This window comes from Pinus tabuliformis, chromosome J (genome assembly GCF_031772625.1).
Source record: "Pinus tabuliformis cultivar Carrire ecotype Pingquan chromosome J, CPIR1, whole genome shotgun sequence".
In the NCBI taxonomy this organism is placed as follows: Eukaryota; Viridiplantae; Streptophyta; class Pinopsida; order Pinales; family Pinaceae; genus Pinus; species Pinus tabuliformis.
The window spans coordinates 170,441,257-170,454,709 of NC_142295.1; the positions used below are offsets into that span (position 1 = coordinate 170,441,257).

Here is a 13,453-nt window from a genome sequence, read left to right on the forward strand (position 1 = left end):
TCTACCTCAACTGTTAACCATAGTTACAATATAGACTATTCTAGAGTCTTCTTAATCACAATCATGTGGCTAGCCCCTTTTTCATGGATAATGGGGGATGATGTGGCATCCTCTCGAATTATGGTGGTGAAAACAGGAAGGTCAACTTTTAAGTGGCATAACTTTCACATACAGACTTCGATTGACGCGATTCTTACGTTGTTGGAAATGTCTCCATGTGTAGAATAGGAAAAGAAAGTGTTGCTATAAATCAACAAACCTCCCCCCCAAAAAAAACGTCGTTTGATGCCTCGAAGTGCTCCCAAAAGGTTTCAGACCCCAATTTGCCAAATTGGGTCCCACTGGTAAAAATGGTCCCGAGAATTAATTCCTCTACTTTTTCGACTCTGAAAGCATCGAGATGGATGACAAATGGTATAATGATCCAATCTGAATTAGAAGTGGTTAAGAAAACTTTGATGCAATGTTTGAGAGGTCACAACAGGTCATATTCGAAGGCCTAAGATGAACCACTAGTGTACATTCAACAATCTTTAACATTGTGGTGCATTTTTCCACTGAAATATCCTCCTTCACCTTTTAATGTTATGTATGGGTAGTTAAAGGATAACGAGTATGAAATGCATGAGGAGTGATATAGGGCATACAAATTCATGGATGAGATTAGATTGATTCATTTAAAAGTGCAGTAACAATGTTCCAAAAGTCCATAGATGTATCAACTTCACCACGACCAACATAGGACAAATCATAGATTCTATGCCAAGTCAAGGTTTGGTTTAATCTCAACAAGGTGTACTAAAGAAGTCGAAGTTGTTAAAACATGGATGTGGAAAATCATTGAGCAAGTCAATGACATTACATTCAAATTGATTCTACATTCTTGCACATGAATGCATTTAATGAATGTGGAGAACTTTCATTTGTCTAAGTTGTCTTTATTAGACACGGAAAAAGTAAAACAATTTCTACTTATAACTGAATATTTCACATTTAGTGCACTTGAAGGAGAAGAGGATAATACAATGTTGTAGAAGAAGGTATGAAGTGCTTGAAAAGAACAATGACTTGAATTATCACATATTGGACTCAATGGAGAATTACCAAGGAGAACAAGGTGGTATGAGAGAAGCAAAATATCATAATACTTTGCTCATCTCTCTTTAATCACTCATGGGGACCAAAGCCTCTTGTTAACGAAGTGTGACATGAATGGATAAACTATAATAAACAAAATAAAAAATTACAACATTGGATTTAATCCTAAAAGGTGAAACTCAAGCTTGTGAGCTAAACCCACAAGACCACTTGTGTGTTTCATAAAGCTCATTGAAGCCCAAAGGTGCGAGAATGAATTTGAACTCATGGTTATGAGATGGGTTCAATTGGGATTGTGGACGAGAGTCATCCATGGAGGTTGTGGTTCATAACTAAAATTGTAGAAGCTTAATTTAGAAGGCACAAAACAAGGGATTCTTAACTTGCAAATCGTGAGCTGGATTCAATGTTTAGACAAGTTGGGGAATGACACTATACCCACAATGATAAGTGGAGGCTCAATGTTATATGTGGAAGAGGCCAGATGGTAGAGAATGGGCGCATAAGAGTGTCAAACCATGAATTAGATAATCTTAAATCACTAGTGTGCACATCTTGCTAAGGGTGTCTAATCCACTGTGTGTACATTTTTTGATCGAGCTCAAATTGATGACATGTGCATTTCACAGATGGTGTCAAAACTTGAAGTGTTCGCACTGTCTTATTGAGCTTAGATTAGATGGTCCACAATTCCCTTGATTCATGAAGGCCCATGTGAGAGTGCGTATGCCTTCTAATCCCATGCTAGTAAAAAAACCACACGTTTCTTGAAACATTGCCTCAAACCTTGAGAATTTAAAGAAAATACCTATCTAGGTCAAACAAACTTGTGAGGTCTTGGAGTGAAGGGAATCACTGGGTCATGTAAACACCATTAATATTGTGGGAATCCCCACATCGCCATAGTGAATCCATTTAGGCAAAGAAAGTTATAATTGGAATTCCCATAATTGATTCTTCGTTTGTTTGATTTTTTGGAGGAAAATAGATAAATATACCTAACTTCAATTCTTGAGGAATTGGTTCAATTAAGAAAAAAATATTAATTAATTAAAATACATGAAATTATAGAAATACATATTTTTTTTGTAAGCTTGGCAGGACTACATCTTCGTCATGTCTGATATATCACCCCGATCAAGGCTAGAAATTGAACCAATCACTTCACATCAAAGAGTGCCTTAACAAAGCACCCGATCATCTATCCAAGACCCCATACAATTGAAAAAAAACCAAAATCAAACATTATTCCAAAAAAAAATAAAAATACTTGTGAAAAATATTAATACAAAACAAATAAAATATTCAATATTAAAACCTAAAAAAAAATAAAATTATAATTTATATTGGGCTTAAACATTAATTAATAAATAGAATACCAAACCTTAACAAATCAATTTTTTTCCCGAACTAAATTTCCTTAATATAAAAACATGTCATTGCTAAATTATTACAAAATTTAAATTAAATTCCAAATATAAAAACTGTGATCCTTTAAAGAAAATTCCACTCTTAATAAAAAGTAAATAATATACGATATAAACTTTAAAATATTGAATGGTGAATTTAATTATTATACTTTTTTCTTGCTGGTCTCCATCCGTTTCTCACCATGTTAATCCCTGCTTTGTTCAAATTACTCACGAAAACAAGTTCGAGCCTATCATTTTGTGTCTAGGAACTGCGCTTATTACTCTGCCAATGAATCTATCAACATAGTTTTTAACCACAGGCGTTGAACGCGTAGACTTACCACGCCATATGCCACGTGGTTACCTGTATCCATTCATCTCAGTACCATACTATTTCAGTGGATTCATTTACTCCACAATTCCAGCATCCGAACTCTTGCGACTTTGTACGACATCTCAAATGGAGGAGGAGACCAAGGACGCCATGATCGCAGCTTCGGCAGAAGCGTCTGGCCAAATTCACAGCTTGCTAAATACAGAGGATGTCGATATGCTCAAGCAGTTACAGCTCTTAATGTAATGTACATTCTCATGTTCTTTATATCTGATAAATTTACCATGTTTTAGTGGAACGAGGTTCTTAAAATAGAGGCAGATTGGACGAATTTCTGGAAGGCTTATGTTTGGATTTGTCAAAATGCCCACTGCTAGGTTTAGGTTAGATTTGTTGGATATGGTGTTTTGGTTTAGTAGTAAACTGTAAATTAAATAGTTTAAGAATACATACTGGTAGAATGCTGTCAGAAAAAGAAATTCCTAGATAAAATGTTGGTTGTCATTGTTTCGTAAGTAAGTTTGAAGAACCTTGCAATGGTGGTGACCTAGGTTCGAAACCTGATGGACGAGTTCTTTGTGGCTGATCTAGTCTCCCTGAGTTGTGATTTTGCGTTAACATGATAAACAATGAGAATATAGAGGTGCGGGTAGTGGTGGTTCCTATGCTAATGTGGAAAGACTCGCCCAATCCCAAAACGAAAACAACCACTCTAATATATTTTCAGGGAAAGAGAATTTGGTCAGTTATATCAGAATATCACTCTAGAGAATTTGGTCAGTTATATCAGAATAACACTCTAATATATTTTAGGGGAAAAGAGAATTTGGTCAGCTATATCAGAATAGTGGTTAGTGGTTACTGTAGGGCCACCATTTTTGGAGTGGAAAAGTATATTGAAAAATGCAAAATTTGAAATTGTGAAATTTGGCTTTCAGGGCAGGGACATCTGGTCAAATGATAATTTGTTCAAATCGCCAATTATACATTCCATCCTTTTATTGCCTGTAATGTACTTGACCAGAGAACAGCTGACAGCTACAGCTCTAGTTTGTTTTTATAACTGAAATCTACTTCCTGTAACAGCTGGAAAACCCAGGTTTCCTTTAAAGATTTTTCTCTAGGGCAAGAAATATATTCTAGTCAAAATACATACGGTTAAATATTCTGTAATATCTCAAATCTGAGCTGAAATCTGAATTTTGAATAAGTTTGGGAGATTTTGAAAACAAAGAATAAAACATTGAAAATTTGAAACATTTGTGGAACTCCTCAAAACAGAACGTTTCAGGCAAGTACATAACATGTAAAATAGCTCTTTTGAAAAAGTGAGGATGCTGACTTAGTCATAAGAGTCCGTAACAAAACATTCCAAAGTATGCCTTGTGATCAGGTTTAATGGCCTATTTAGTGCTTTCATTTCCATTTGTGTCCATTCGTTGTTTGAATCAGGGGCAAATGATTTTATGCTATAAACTTTGTCTGTTCTTTTTACTCTCTGTAATAACCATAAGCATTCTTACTCAGAAGCTGCGAGATAGCCTTTAATTCCTCCTAAATCTTATGCGAGCCTTGTTATCTATATTTGAGCTTTTCTCACTTCATTTATTCATGGGCATGAATAATGGCATTTCTTCTCAACTCAGACAGTAGCATAGTCTGTAGAGATTTGATAGATCCCCACTCCTTTAATTGCTTTGCCCCAAAGCGATTGGAGTGTTGCATGTTGAAGTATCATGGGCCTTTCCATGTAGCATACTCCAAGGTTAACTTCTTCCACCAAGAGTAGCCAAAACCTGTTCCAAAGCCAGAATAACATTGCCCTCATCAACTAGAGGTTCTAGTGTATTTGAAAATTTCACATTTTGTCCGACAGCATTTTTTCAAGCATACACATAAAGGTATTTTGCACCTCGAGAATCCATGAGTAGTTCAATAATAATGTATTTAACTTGCCCACTCTCTCCCATCTTATATAAGTTATGTGGTATCTAGGCTTTAGTTTCTTTGCCCCATTCCCTTTGAGATATTTCTTCTTATAAGATTGTAATCTCAAGTAAACCCTATAGCATACCGCAAAGTTCTATCTAGTTTGGTGTTGCTTCTATTAGAATTTTGTCCTATCTTGGACCAATGAGGTTCTCCATCAATTATTTATTTCTGCTGGCTCTCCTCAAAGTAATCATTGCCCATCTGGTTGAGGGTGATAAGTAAGTACTATCAACAAATTTAAGTAACTCCTTCCAATTTTTCGTTGAAAAAGTTCGCTCGGACAAGTGTGTTCCACATTGGCTTGGTGTCTAGCATGTGGAAGAGTGTCCAAAGTGGTCCTTAGAAATATTTAGCTTTATGAGATATAAAGTTAAAGTGACTTTATGAGATATAAAGTTAAAGTGGCTTTATAAGATTTAAAGCTAAAGTGATTTTTTTTATAAAATTAATGATAAAGTGACCTAAGGTGCCTTAAGTTGTGTTAATGAGCAATTATAACACAACCGTTGATCATCTTGGCTAAGTTGCAATCTCAACCATTTGATCCTAGGGTTAGGTCAATATTATTATGAGAAATTATAAAAGGTAAATTTCTAAGGAAATACATCCATTATGAGCATTTAATGAGGAGAGAGAGCCGAGGAAAAAGAGAGAGAAGGCAGCAAGGGTTTGCATATTTTCCAAGGACGCGCAAATTGAGGAATAGGTTTCAGCAGTAGTACAATCCATACAGCAGGCTGTACAACACATTAAATGCAGGCAGTATAGCACAGGTTTTGAGGCAGGCATACAACAGAAATTTTGAGGAAATCTGGCACAGGAAACAAGGAACATTTTGACACTGTTTTCAAGGGTTTTTATCTGCACGAGTTTCGAGATAAGTTGGTGTATTTATTGCTGAAAATAGTTTGCTGTAAAAGTCATTTTTCCATGGGCTCAAGAAATAATAAAATCTCAATCTCTCTACTGCTTTTCCCTTTGGGGTTTTTCCAGGGGCATTGCCCAAAAATATTGTGTCATTTTATGCTGTGTTTATTTATTTCCGCTTCAGTTTCGTAAAAAGATTCAAGTGTTTTAATTTACAAGTTCAGTTTATTCATTCTTTATATGAGCAGTATATGGGGTTGGGCATTAAACTGATGAAAACTTGTTGAAACTTAAACCTGGGTTGGGTCTGAGAAATTTTTACATGGTATCAAAGCTAAACTGAAGGAGGGAAAATCAGAAACAAAAAAGAAACAGTTAGACACGAGTTTGCAAGAGAGTTGTAGGGTTTGTTCACCAAGAAGAGGGTTTTGGGCTTAGTTATCAATTGAGCAGGTCATGGCTACAGGTTTGAGTTTTGAGAATAGATTGGAGGGGGCAGGGAATTTTAGCCCATGGAAAGAGAGGATTGTGTTGATTATGGAGGAATATGAATTGTGGAATCCAACACTTTTGGCCAAATATGAGAAAAAGAGAATGTTAAAGCCAACAGAATTATTCTTGATGCCATAAAAGACCATGTGGTTCCTCATGTGACTGGAAAGAAGAATGCATTTGAGATGTGGGATTATTTATGCAAGCTTTACTAGAGTTCAAACCAAAATAGGAAAATGGTGTTGAAAGAGAAGTTGAGAAACACCAAGATAACCAAAACTGATACAGTCACCTCATACCTTACCAGAGTGTCACAGGTTCGTGATGAGTTGGGTGCTGTTGGTGAGAAGGTAGAGGAAGCAGAGTTAGTTAGAACAACCTTGAATGATTTTTTGAAAATATGGAACAACTTTGTACAAGGTATTGTTGCCAGAGAGAACATGCCCAATTGGGAAAGGTTATGGGATGACTTTGTACAGGAGGAGCTGAGGCGTGGCTTAGGCTTTACTAGTCAGCAACATGGGAATGATGAGGAGAAGGTTGCTCTTGCGGCAAAGAGCAAGAAAAAATCCAAGAAGGGTTCTAAGGATGGGGCAAGGCAAAAGGTGGGCAAAAGAAAGATATGAGTAAAGTCAAATGTTTTTCTTGTTACAAGATATGACACTATGTAGTTGCGTGTCTTAACAAGAAAAACAAACAGGTTGCAGCATTAGCAAAGGTGGATGAGTTTTCCCTTCAGTATGCCATTTCACTAGTATAGATCTTTTTAGTGTATGGTGTTGGAGTTTTGTAGCTTTGGTCAGCCTTCATAACCGATTTGTTTAGCCCTCCAAATAAGAGAAAAATTGTTAATTTTAGTTAACAATGGTATGTTCTATGCTTCACACAATTACTTCAATGTCCTTTACCAGCCCAATGACAATTTCCAATTTAGATTTCCAATAGCAATCACATTAACCATAAATCACATTGACAATAACTGCAGATAGAGCATGAACAATAAAAGCAGAAGACAAGCTAAGCCAAGAGAATACCAGATTTGGCGGATGCCAGGGAAAAACCCTTTGATCAATTCTTCTTATTATTATATCAAATGTTCAATAGTGAGAGAGAGTACAAAAAGTCAAAATTGACTTGCCAATTCAAAGTCAAAACAACCCTGTCAAACCTACAGTCAACTTCAGTCAAATTCAGCGCTAACTAGAAAGTCAAATATGGTCAACACAATAACAAAATAGGGCAAATAGGGCAAGTATGCCCTAGAGGTTCTGAGGAGATTTCACATGTAGGATTGTAGGCCTATGACCACGCCTCTAGTCACAAACTAGAGGAAGGATGACACATCCAGGACGGAGCAAGTGGACCCCACACTTTATTGACAGTTGATAGGGTCGCTTATGTATTTGGTAAACACATGGCCAAAAATGTTTTGCAGTTAACTCTTTGAGCCAATTTATGTTTGAGCCTACCAGAGCGCATTGGGTTACTGCCAAGCACATGTTGAGATATCTTAGGGGGACAATAGAGTATGGATTGTGGTATAGACAGGTTGATGGGGTCAGGCTTCAGGGCTTCATTGATGCAGATTGGGTAGAGAGCACATCAGGTTGTTCATTTAGTGTTGGATCAACAAATATTTCATGGTTCAACCTGAAGCAAAGATTAGTTGCATTGAGTTCAGCAGAGGCCGAGTACATGGCTGCCAGTTTGGTAGTGTGTGAAGCTATATGGTTGAGGAAGTTGCTGATGGGCTTGTTTGGACATGAGCTACAAGCCATTGTGATACACTGTGACAATCAGAGTTTCATCTAACTCTTTTTGAATCTAGTGTTTCACAATCGCTCAAAGCACATCGACATACATTATCATCACATCGGGGACATTTTTCAAAGAGGTAAAGTTACACTCAAGTACGTACCAACAGGGGAGCAGATTTGTTTACCTTAGAGAGAAGTTGAGTGTAGTCCAGAACACCTTCCTCTCTAAGAGGGAGTGTTGATTGGAGTAGAGAAGTAAAGGTTTTGCTTGCTTAGGTGTCGAGGCTAGCAGAGGGACCCACAAGACAACCACTTAGCAAATTATTAAGTTATTTAACTATTTCCTAAAGTTAGACTTAGGAAAAATTTAAAATCTTAAAGTCAACTTATGATTTAATCTTAGCCCTTCATTAAGATCTAATCTTAGTTGTTGAAAGTCATGCTAGGGTTGAGGTCAAAATTATAAGAGGAGATAGAGTGAAGAGGTGGCCAATTTAAGTATAGAGAGTGTGTGATTGTAGGTCACGTTTCGAGACGTAACAAGTAAATCACTAAGTCACATGACACGAGGAGACGAGACACGAAGGACACGTAAATACGAGTATTCAATACGAAACACAATGACCCAGAAATAGGACACGAGGGACATGTTATATATATATATATGTATGTATATATACATACATACATATATATATATATATATATATATATATATATAGTTTTTGATCCATATTAAATTGCAGGCTGCAACTTATCTAATCAAATTAAAATATAATTACTTCAAAGTTCATAGTTCATTTAAAAAAAAATAGAATCAGAATTTAGAAATTAGAATGTGATATGCTTGGTCTTGATTTAGATCCAACTGTGTTTTTGGGGGTCAATAATGAAACACAGATTATAAATTTCTAGATATGTACTTTGATATTAAATTGTTAAACAATAGGTACACTGCATGCTAGCTCTTTTGATATAATCGTAACTAGAACAAATTTGATTTCAAAAACCAAAGAAAATTAATAGCTCGAATGAAAACCTAGTGGGTTGAAAATCGTCTGACATAATCATTATTATATTATTGTAACATTTGATTAGATGACAGTGTGTCTGAGTAGACTTATTTATATTTGTATACCGGCCCCAGAATTCGACAATGTAAGCTGCACACGGAATGGTATTAAGACACCATAATAGTTAAGGTATTTTAAATAGAGAGAGAAATAGTGTAGTAATCAGGCAGGTGATACGTAGCCATACAGTATGCAATCTCGGATGTTTCCTTTTATGTTTACATAATTTCTGAGGACACCTTCTCGGGCAAAGCCTGCCTTGTGGAGAACCCTTTGGGAAGCCACATTTTCTGGCAGAACCAGATATACAGTTTCCCTCAACTGTATATATATTGTTTAACTAGAATTGGTTTGCTAGATACGAAAGAAGAGGGAAAATTTTGGGTGTAGAGAATGGTGACTATAGCCTCAGGCCCTCAGCTAGTCATTGTTACGAATCAAACGCATTTTAACGGGCTTGTCGCTTAAGTTTTAACTGCGTCTATGCCATATGGTCTACGACTTACCTTAACCTCACACACGCTGCCAAGTTGCCAAACTTTCCAGCGACCAAATAGCTCTAAGGAGAGGACTCGGCTCCACACGACGATTATACAACGACGGAGAGCGACGACATTGGAGGAAAATAGCAAAAGAACCCCGAAAAAATAATTACATGGGCTTTAAAGCTATTGATTTCGTGGGGTACGTATTCAACTGGAGAAAAAATGTTAGGGCAACATTTTTTAGACTTAGAAAACTCGTTTTCCATTACTAGGACATGAAGAAAACGACAAAGTACGTTTTATGTTTTCCAGGACACGTTCAAAAATGTTTTTGGCACGTTTTAGGGCGTTTTTCGTGTCCGGCACGATAAATACGAGACACGAGACCTTGGAGGATGTGTCCTGTGACTTAGGTAAATCAAAATCAATAAAATCTTCATTAGAAGACCTTAAAGATATCTCAGACTTGATGTTTCAAGCTAACGAAAAAATTATATCAAAGAAGCAAAAAGAGCTTGAAGAAGTCCTCTGCAGCAAAGACAAGGAAATTTCGCACCTCAGAGATCACCAAGAAAAACTACTTGAACAAGTGAAGAAAGCTAAAGCATCAAAGAAGGAACTCAAGGAGCGTTTATTAGAACAAGAAGACGAAAATTTACATTTAAAGAGCCTTAACCAAACATTAGTAGAACAAATCAAGTGTTTAAAAGACGAGAAGCGTGAAGGCCAAAATAAAGTTGACTCAGAGAATGAGGAATGCTTACGTCTCAAAAATCATAATCAAAATCTACTCAAACAGAGGGAAAAACTTAAGGACTAAAATAAATCAATGACGAATAGGTTCAAAGAACTTGTCACAAAGGAAGCATCAAAATCTCCAGATGTAGTAGTCCAAGCTGAAGAAACAAACATTACTACCACTAATTTCGCAGTTCAGGCAAATCCAAACTCTATCGAAGTAAAAACGTACTCAAAGGTTGTCGTTCAAATAGAGGACACCCGAAATGAGGATTCAATAGTCAAGTCAACAACAACAATGCTTGAAAGAAATCAGGAAACAACCATAGAAATGTTTAAGAAAGTTCAAACAAGAAAAATTCCTTATCTACATCCGAATTACAAGAGTAGACACCTTAATAAATCTACAAATCTATATCACGCAGAACATAAACAAACTTATGTTCTGAAGAATACTGAAATAAGCTCAATCCAGTGATATGATAACTATTCACTACACATCTCCAAGGATCAAAAGATTTCCCAGAAGATTAATCTAGGATGGTCTGATCCGTTTTCAGTACAACAATTCTGTCCATCACTCAGAACATCATATCATATTGTATCAACAAAGATTAAAGTTCAGAAATAAGAAGATATGCCGATCAACAGAAGAGAATCGATCCTTCATCAGTAAGCCTTGAGGACAAAGCTTTTTGAAGGAGAAGGTAATGTATGCAATGTAACAAACTAAATTTATATAAAAATAAACACAAATAATGTAAAAACAACAAATAAGATTAAATGATTAATTGGTTAGCAATTAATGAAAAGGTATGTTCCTAAAGGACATAACTGTTCGTGAAAGGGTACTTACCTGGCTATATATTCAGGACCCTCATTCTAATTGTATCATCATTATTCGTACATTCCAATATATAATATTTGTATCCTTAATGGATATCCTTATATTCCAAGTCTTCTGGAGTATTTAATGAGAAGTACGAACTTTGTTCGCTTTAGTGATTGGCTCAACAAAAGAAGTTAGGCTTGTTGATTTGGGGTAGCATCGGATGTGCTCTAGGCCTCAAATTTTGCAAAGAGGCTTGGGCACATGTATTCCAAAGAACCCAGAAAGCATTTTGGGAAATTCCACCTAGAAATGATTTTATTAAAATAATTAATATTTTTTAATGGGACCCTAAGTCTAAACTTAGAAAATTAAAAATATTAATGGGTATTAATCTAATTGTGGGTGTAACTTCTAGAAGAAGACGAGGATCAAGCTAAAATGATCTTAGCCATTGATTAGCTTTTAATCTGGGCCGTTGAATGTCAACGAGAAGATTATTTAAGGGAGCTTGAGGGTCATTTGGAAAACACACCAAGAGATCAAGAGATCAAATTTATGAAGTGAGAAGTTCTCAGGAGGAAATTCTGATCGAGGAGATTTCTTGCAGTGAGGGGTAGTGAGTATCTGGAAGAAGGAAGTTTTCCTGGGCCGGAGAGTACGAGGCAAAGAGAGGGCAGAACGACATCCAGAGAGAGGCAGACATTGGCCCACGTAGAGCTGACGTAGTGGCAGTGCAGACCTTAGAGGGAAATCAAATTCCTGCTGAGGAAATCGAGTTTCAGTAGCCGGGAGCCGGGGTGTGAGATTGAGAGGCAGAGATTCAGATTTTCCAGCCAACAGAGGGTCCATAGAAGGAACAACGTGATACCTAGTAGGGGTAATGCATGAATTGCATGGAGTGATGCAATTCTGTGCAGAGGCTACACAAAGGGTACCCAGAGGCTCCAGTTCAGCGTGATCAGACTCAGATTCTCCCAGTGACGGGGTGAGATCATTTCACCATTCATTTTGTCCAGTTTTTCTCCGTATTGGATTGCTAGTTGAGCATCCAAGGATTGTACTCAAATTTTCTCCTGCATAATAATAAAACCCTCAGAACTCTTGCACCAGTTTTCCCGCATTAGGTTTTTTCTATTGTGTTGTATTTTCTTTCTTGCTCAGTTTCTTGTTTCCAAATATAATTTAATTAAGTGAAGGTTGTAGTGTATGTATTACGATATTTGTTGTGGGAAATAACTAGTAGTTTGTTTAAAGGAATTTAACAAATAGGAGTAATATCATCACTTGCTGTAGTAAGGATTCCGGTTCTGGAATTTTCATAAGGCTTTTCAGCAGTCAACGAGCATATTAGTGATCAAGAGGCAGGAAGGAAAAGTCAACTTATGATTTAATCTTAGCCCTTCATCAAGATCTAATCTCAGCTTTTGAAAGTGATGCTAGGGTTGAGGTCGAAATTATAAGAGGAGATGGAGTGAAGAGGTGGCCAGTTTGAATAATACAGAGAGTGTGTGATTGGCTCAGCAAAAGAAGTTAGGCTTTTGAGCAATCAACGAGCATATCAATGATCAAGAGGCAGGAAGGAAGGGGCCGAATAGCCTTAGTGTAGCTTAGAACCAACATGGTTGTACAGTGCGAATCTGTGCGCAGAAGAGTAGATTTGTGCAACCGTAGTTAGCACAAGTGCGCAGGGGTTGTCTTGCTTTTTGTTCAGATCAATTATTGAGTGGAGTTTGCTGTAGAAGGGAAGTATTCTCTTGCTGTATAAATTTCAGGAGTTTATCATTTGCTGAGCTAATAGAAAACACACACAGTTTGCAGGTTTTCCTTGGAGTTGGGGTTTACTGGGTATACCTTGTGTTCTATATGTTGAATGTGTTTGTCTTCATATTTACTTATTTATTTCCGCTATGCATGCTAATTTAGAAAACTTAGTGTATTTGTAATTTAAGTTTCCAGAACAATAATTGTTTGTATTTTTGGTAGCACATTGATTTTGGGCAACATTGGATGTGATCTAGTTCCAAAATTTTGTGGAGTGGCTAAAATTCATGAGATCTCCAAGACCCATATACCCATAAATCGTTTGGAGAAATTCCACCTGGATGATGAGATATTAAAATAATTAATATTTTTAATGGGGTTCCTAAGTCTAAACTTAGGAAAATAAAAATATTAATGGGTATTAATAAAGATATGGTTGAGAAGCTTCTAAGAGACGAAGATCAAGTTTGTTTTAATCTTAGCCGTTGATTAGGGACTTAATCTCGACTGTTGATTCATCAACAGGAAAAGTATAAGAGAAGACTTGAGAGTCATTTGGAGACACACCGAGCAAATACTTGGTAACCTGAGGAAAATTGATTCTCAAGGAGA

General features: G+C 36.5%; 1 protein-coding gene across 2 annotated transcripts in view; it reads left to right on the top strand.

Annotated features, from left to right (window-relative positions):
* Positions 1-2,717: 2,717 nt before the first annotated feature.
* The window catches only part of LOC149226210 (kxDL motif protein), a 99,458-nt gene continuing 88,722 nt past the window's right edge, over positions 2,718-13,453 (top strand). Inside the window, exon 1 of one of the 2 annotated variants that reach the window (XM_089377436.1) lies at positions 2,718-3,086. In XM_089377436.1, coding sequence (XP_089233562.1) covers positions 2,860-3,086 — 227 coding nt within the window. In that variant the 5' untranslated portion in view covers positions 2,718-2,859. The remainder of the gene's footprint in view (positions 3,087-13,453) is intronic. The other variant, XM_089377435.1, reaches the window with a different exon arrangement.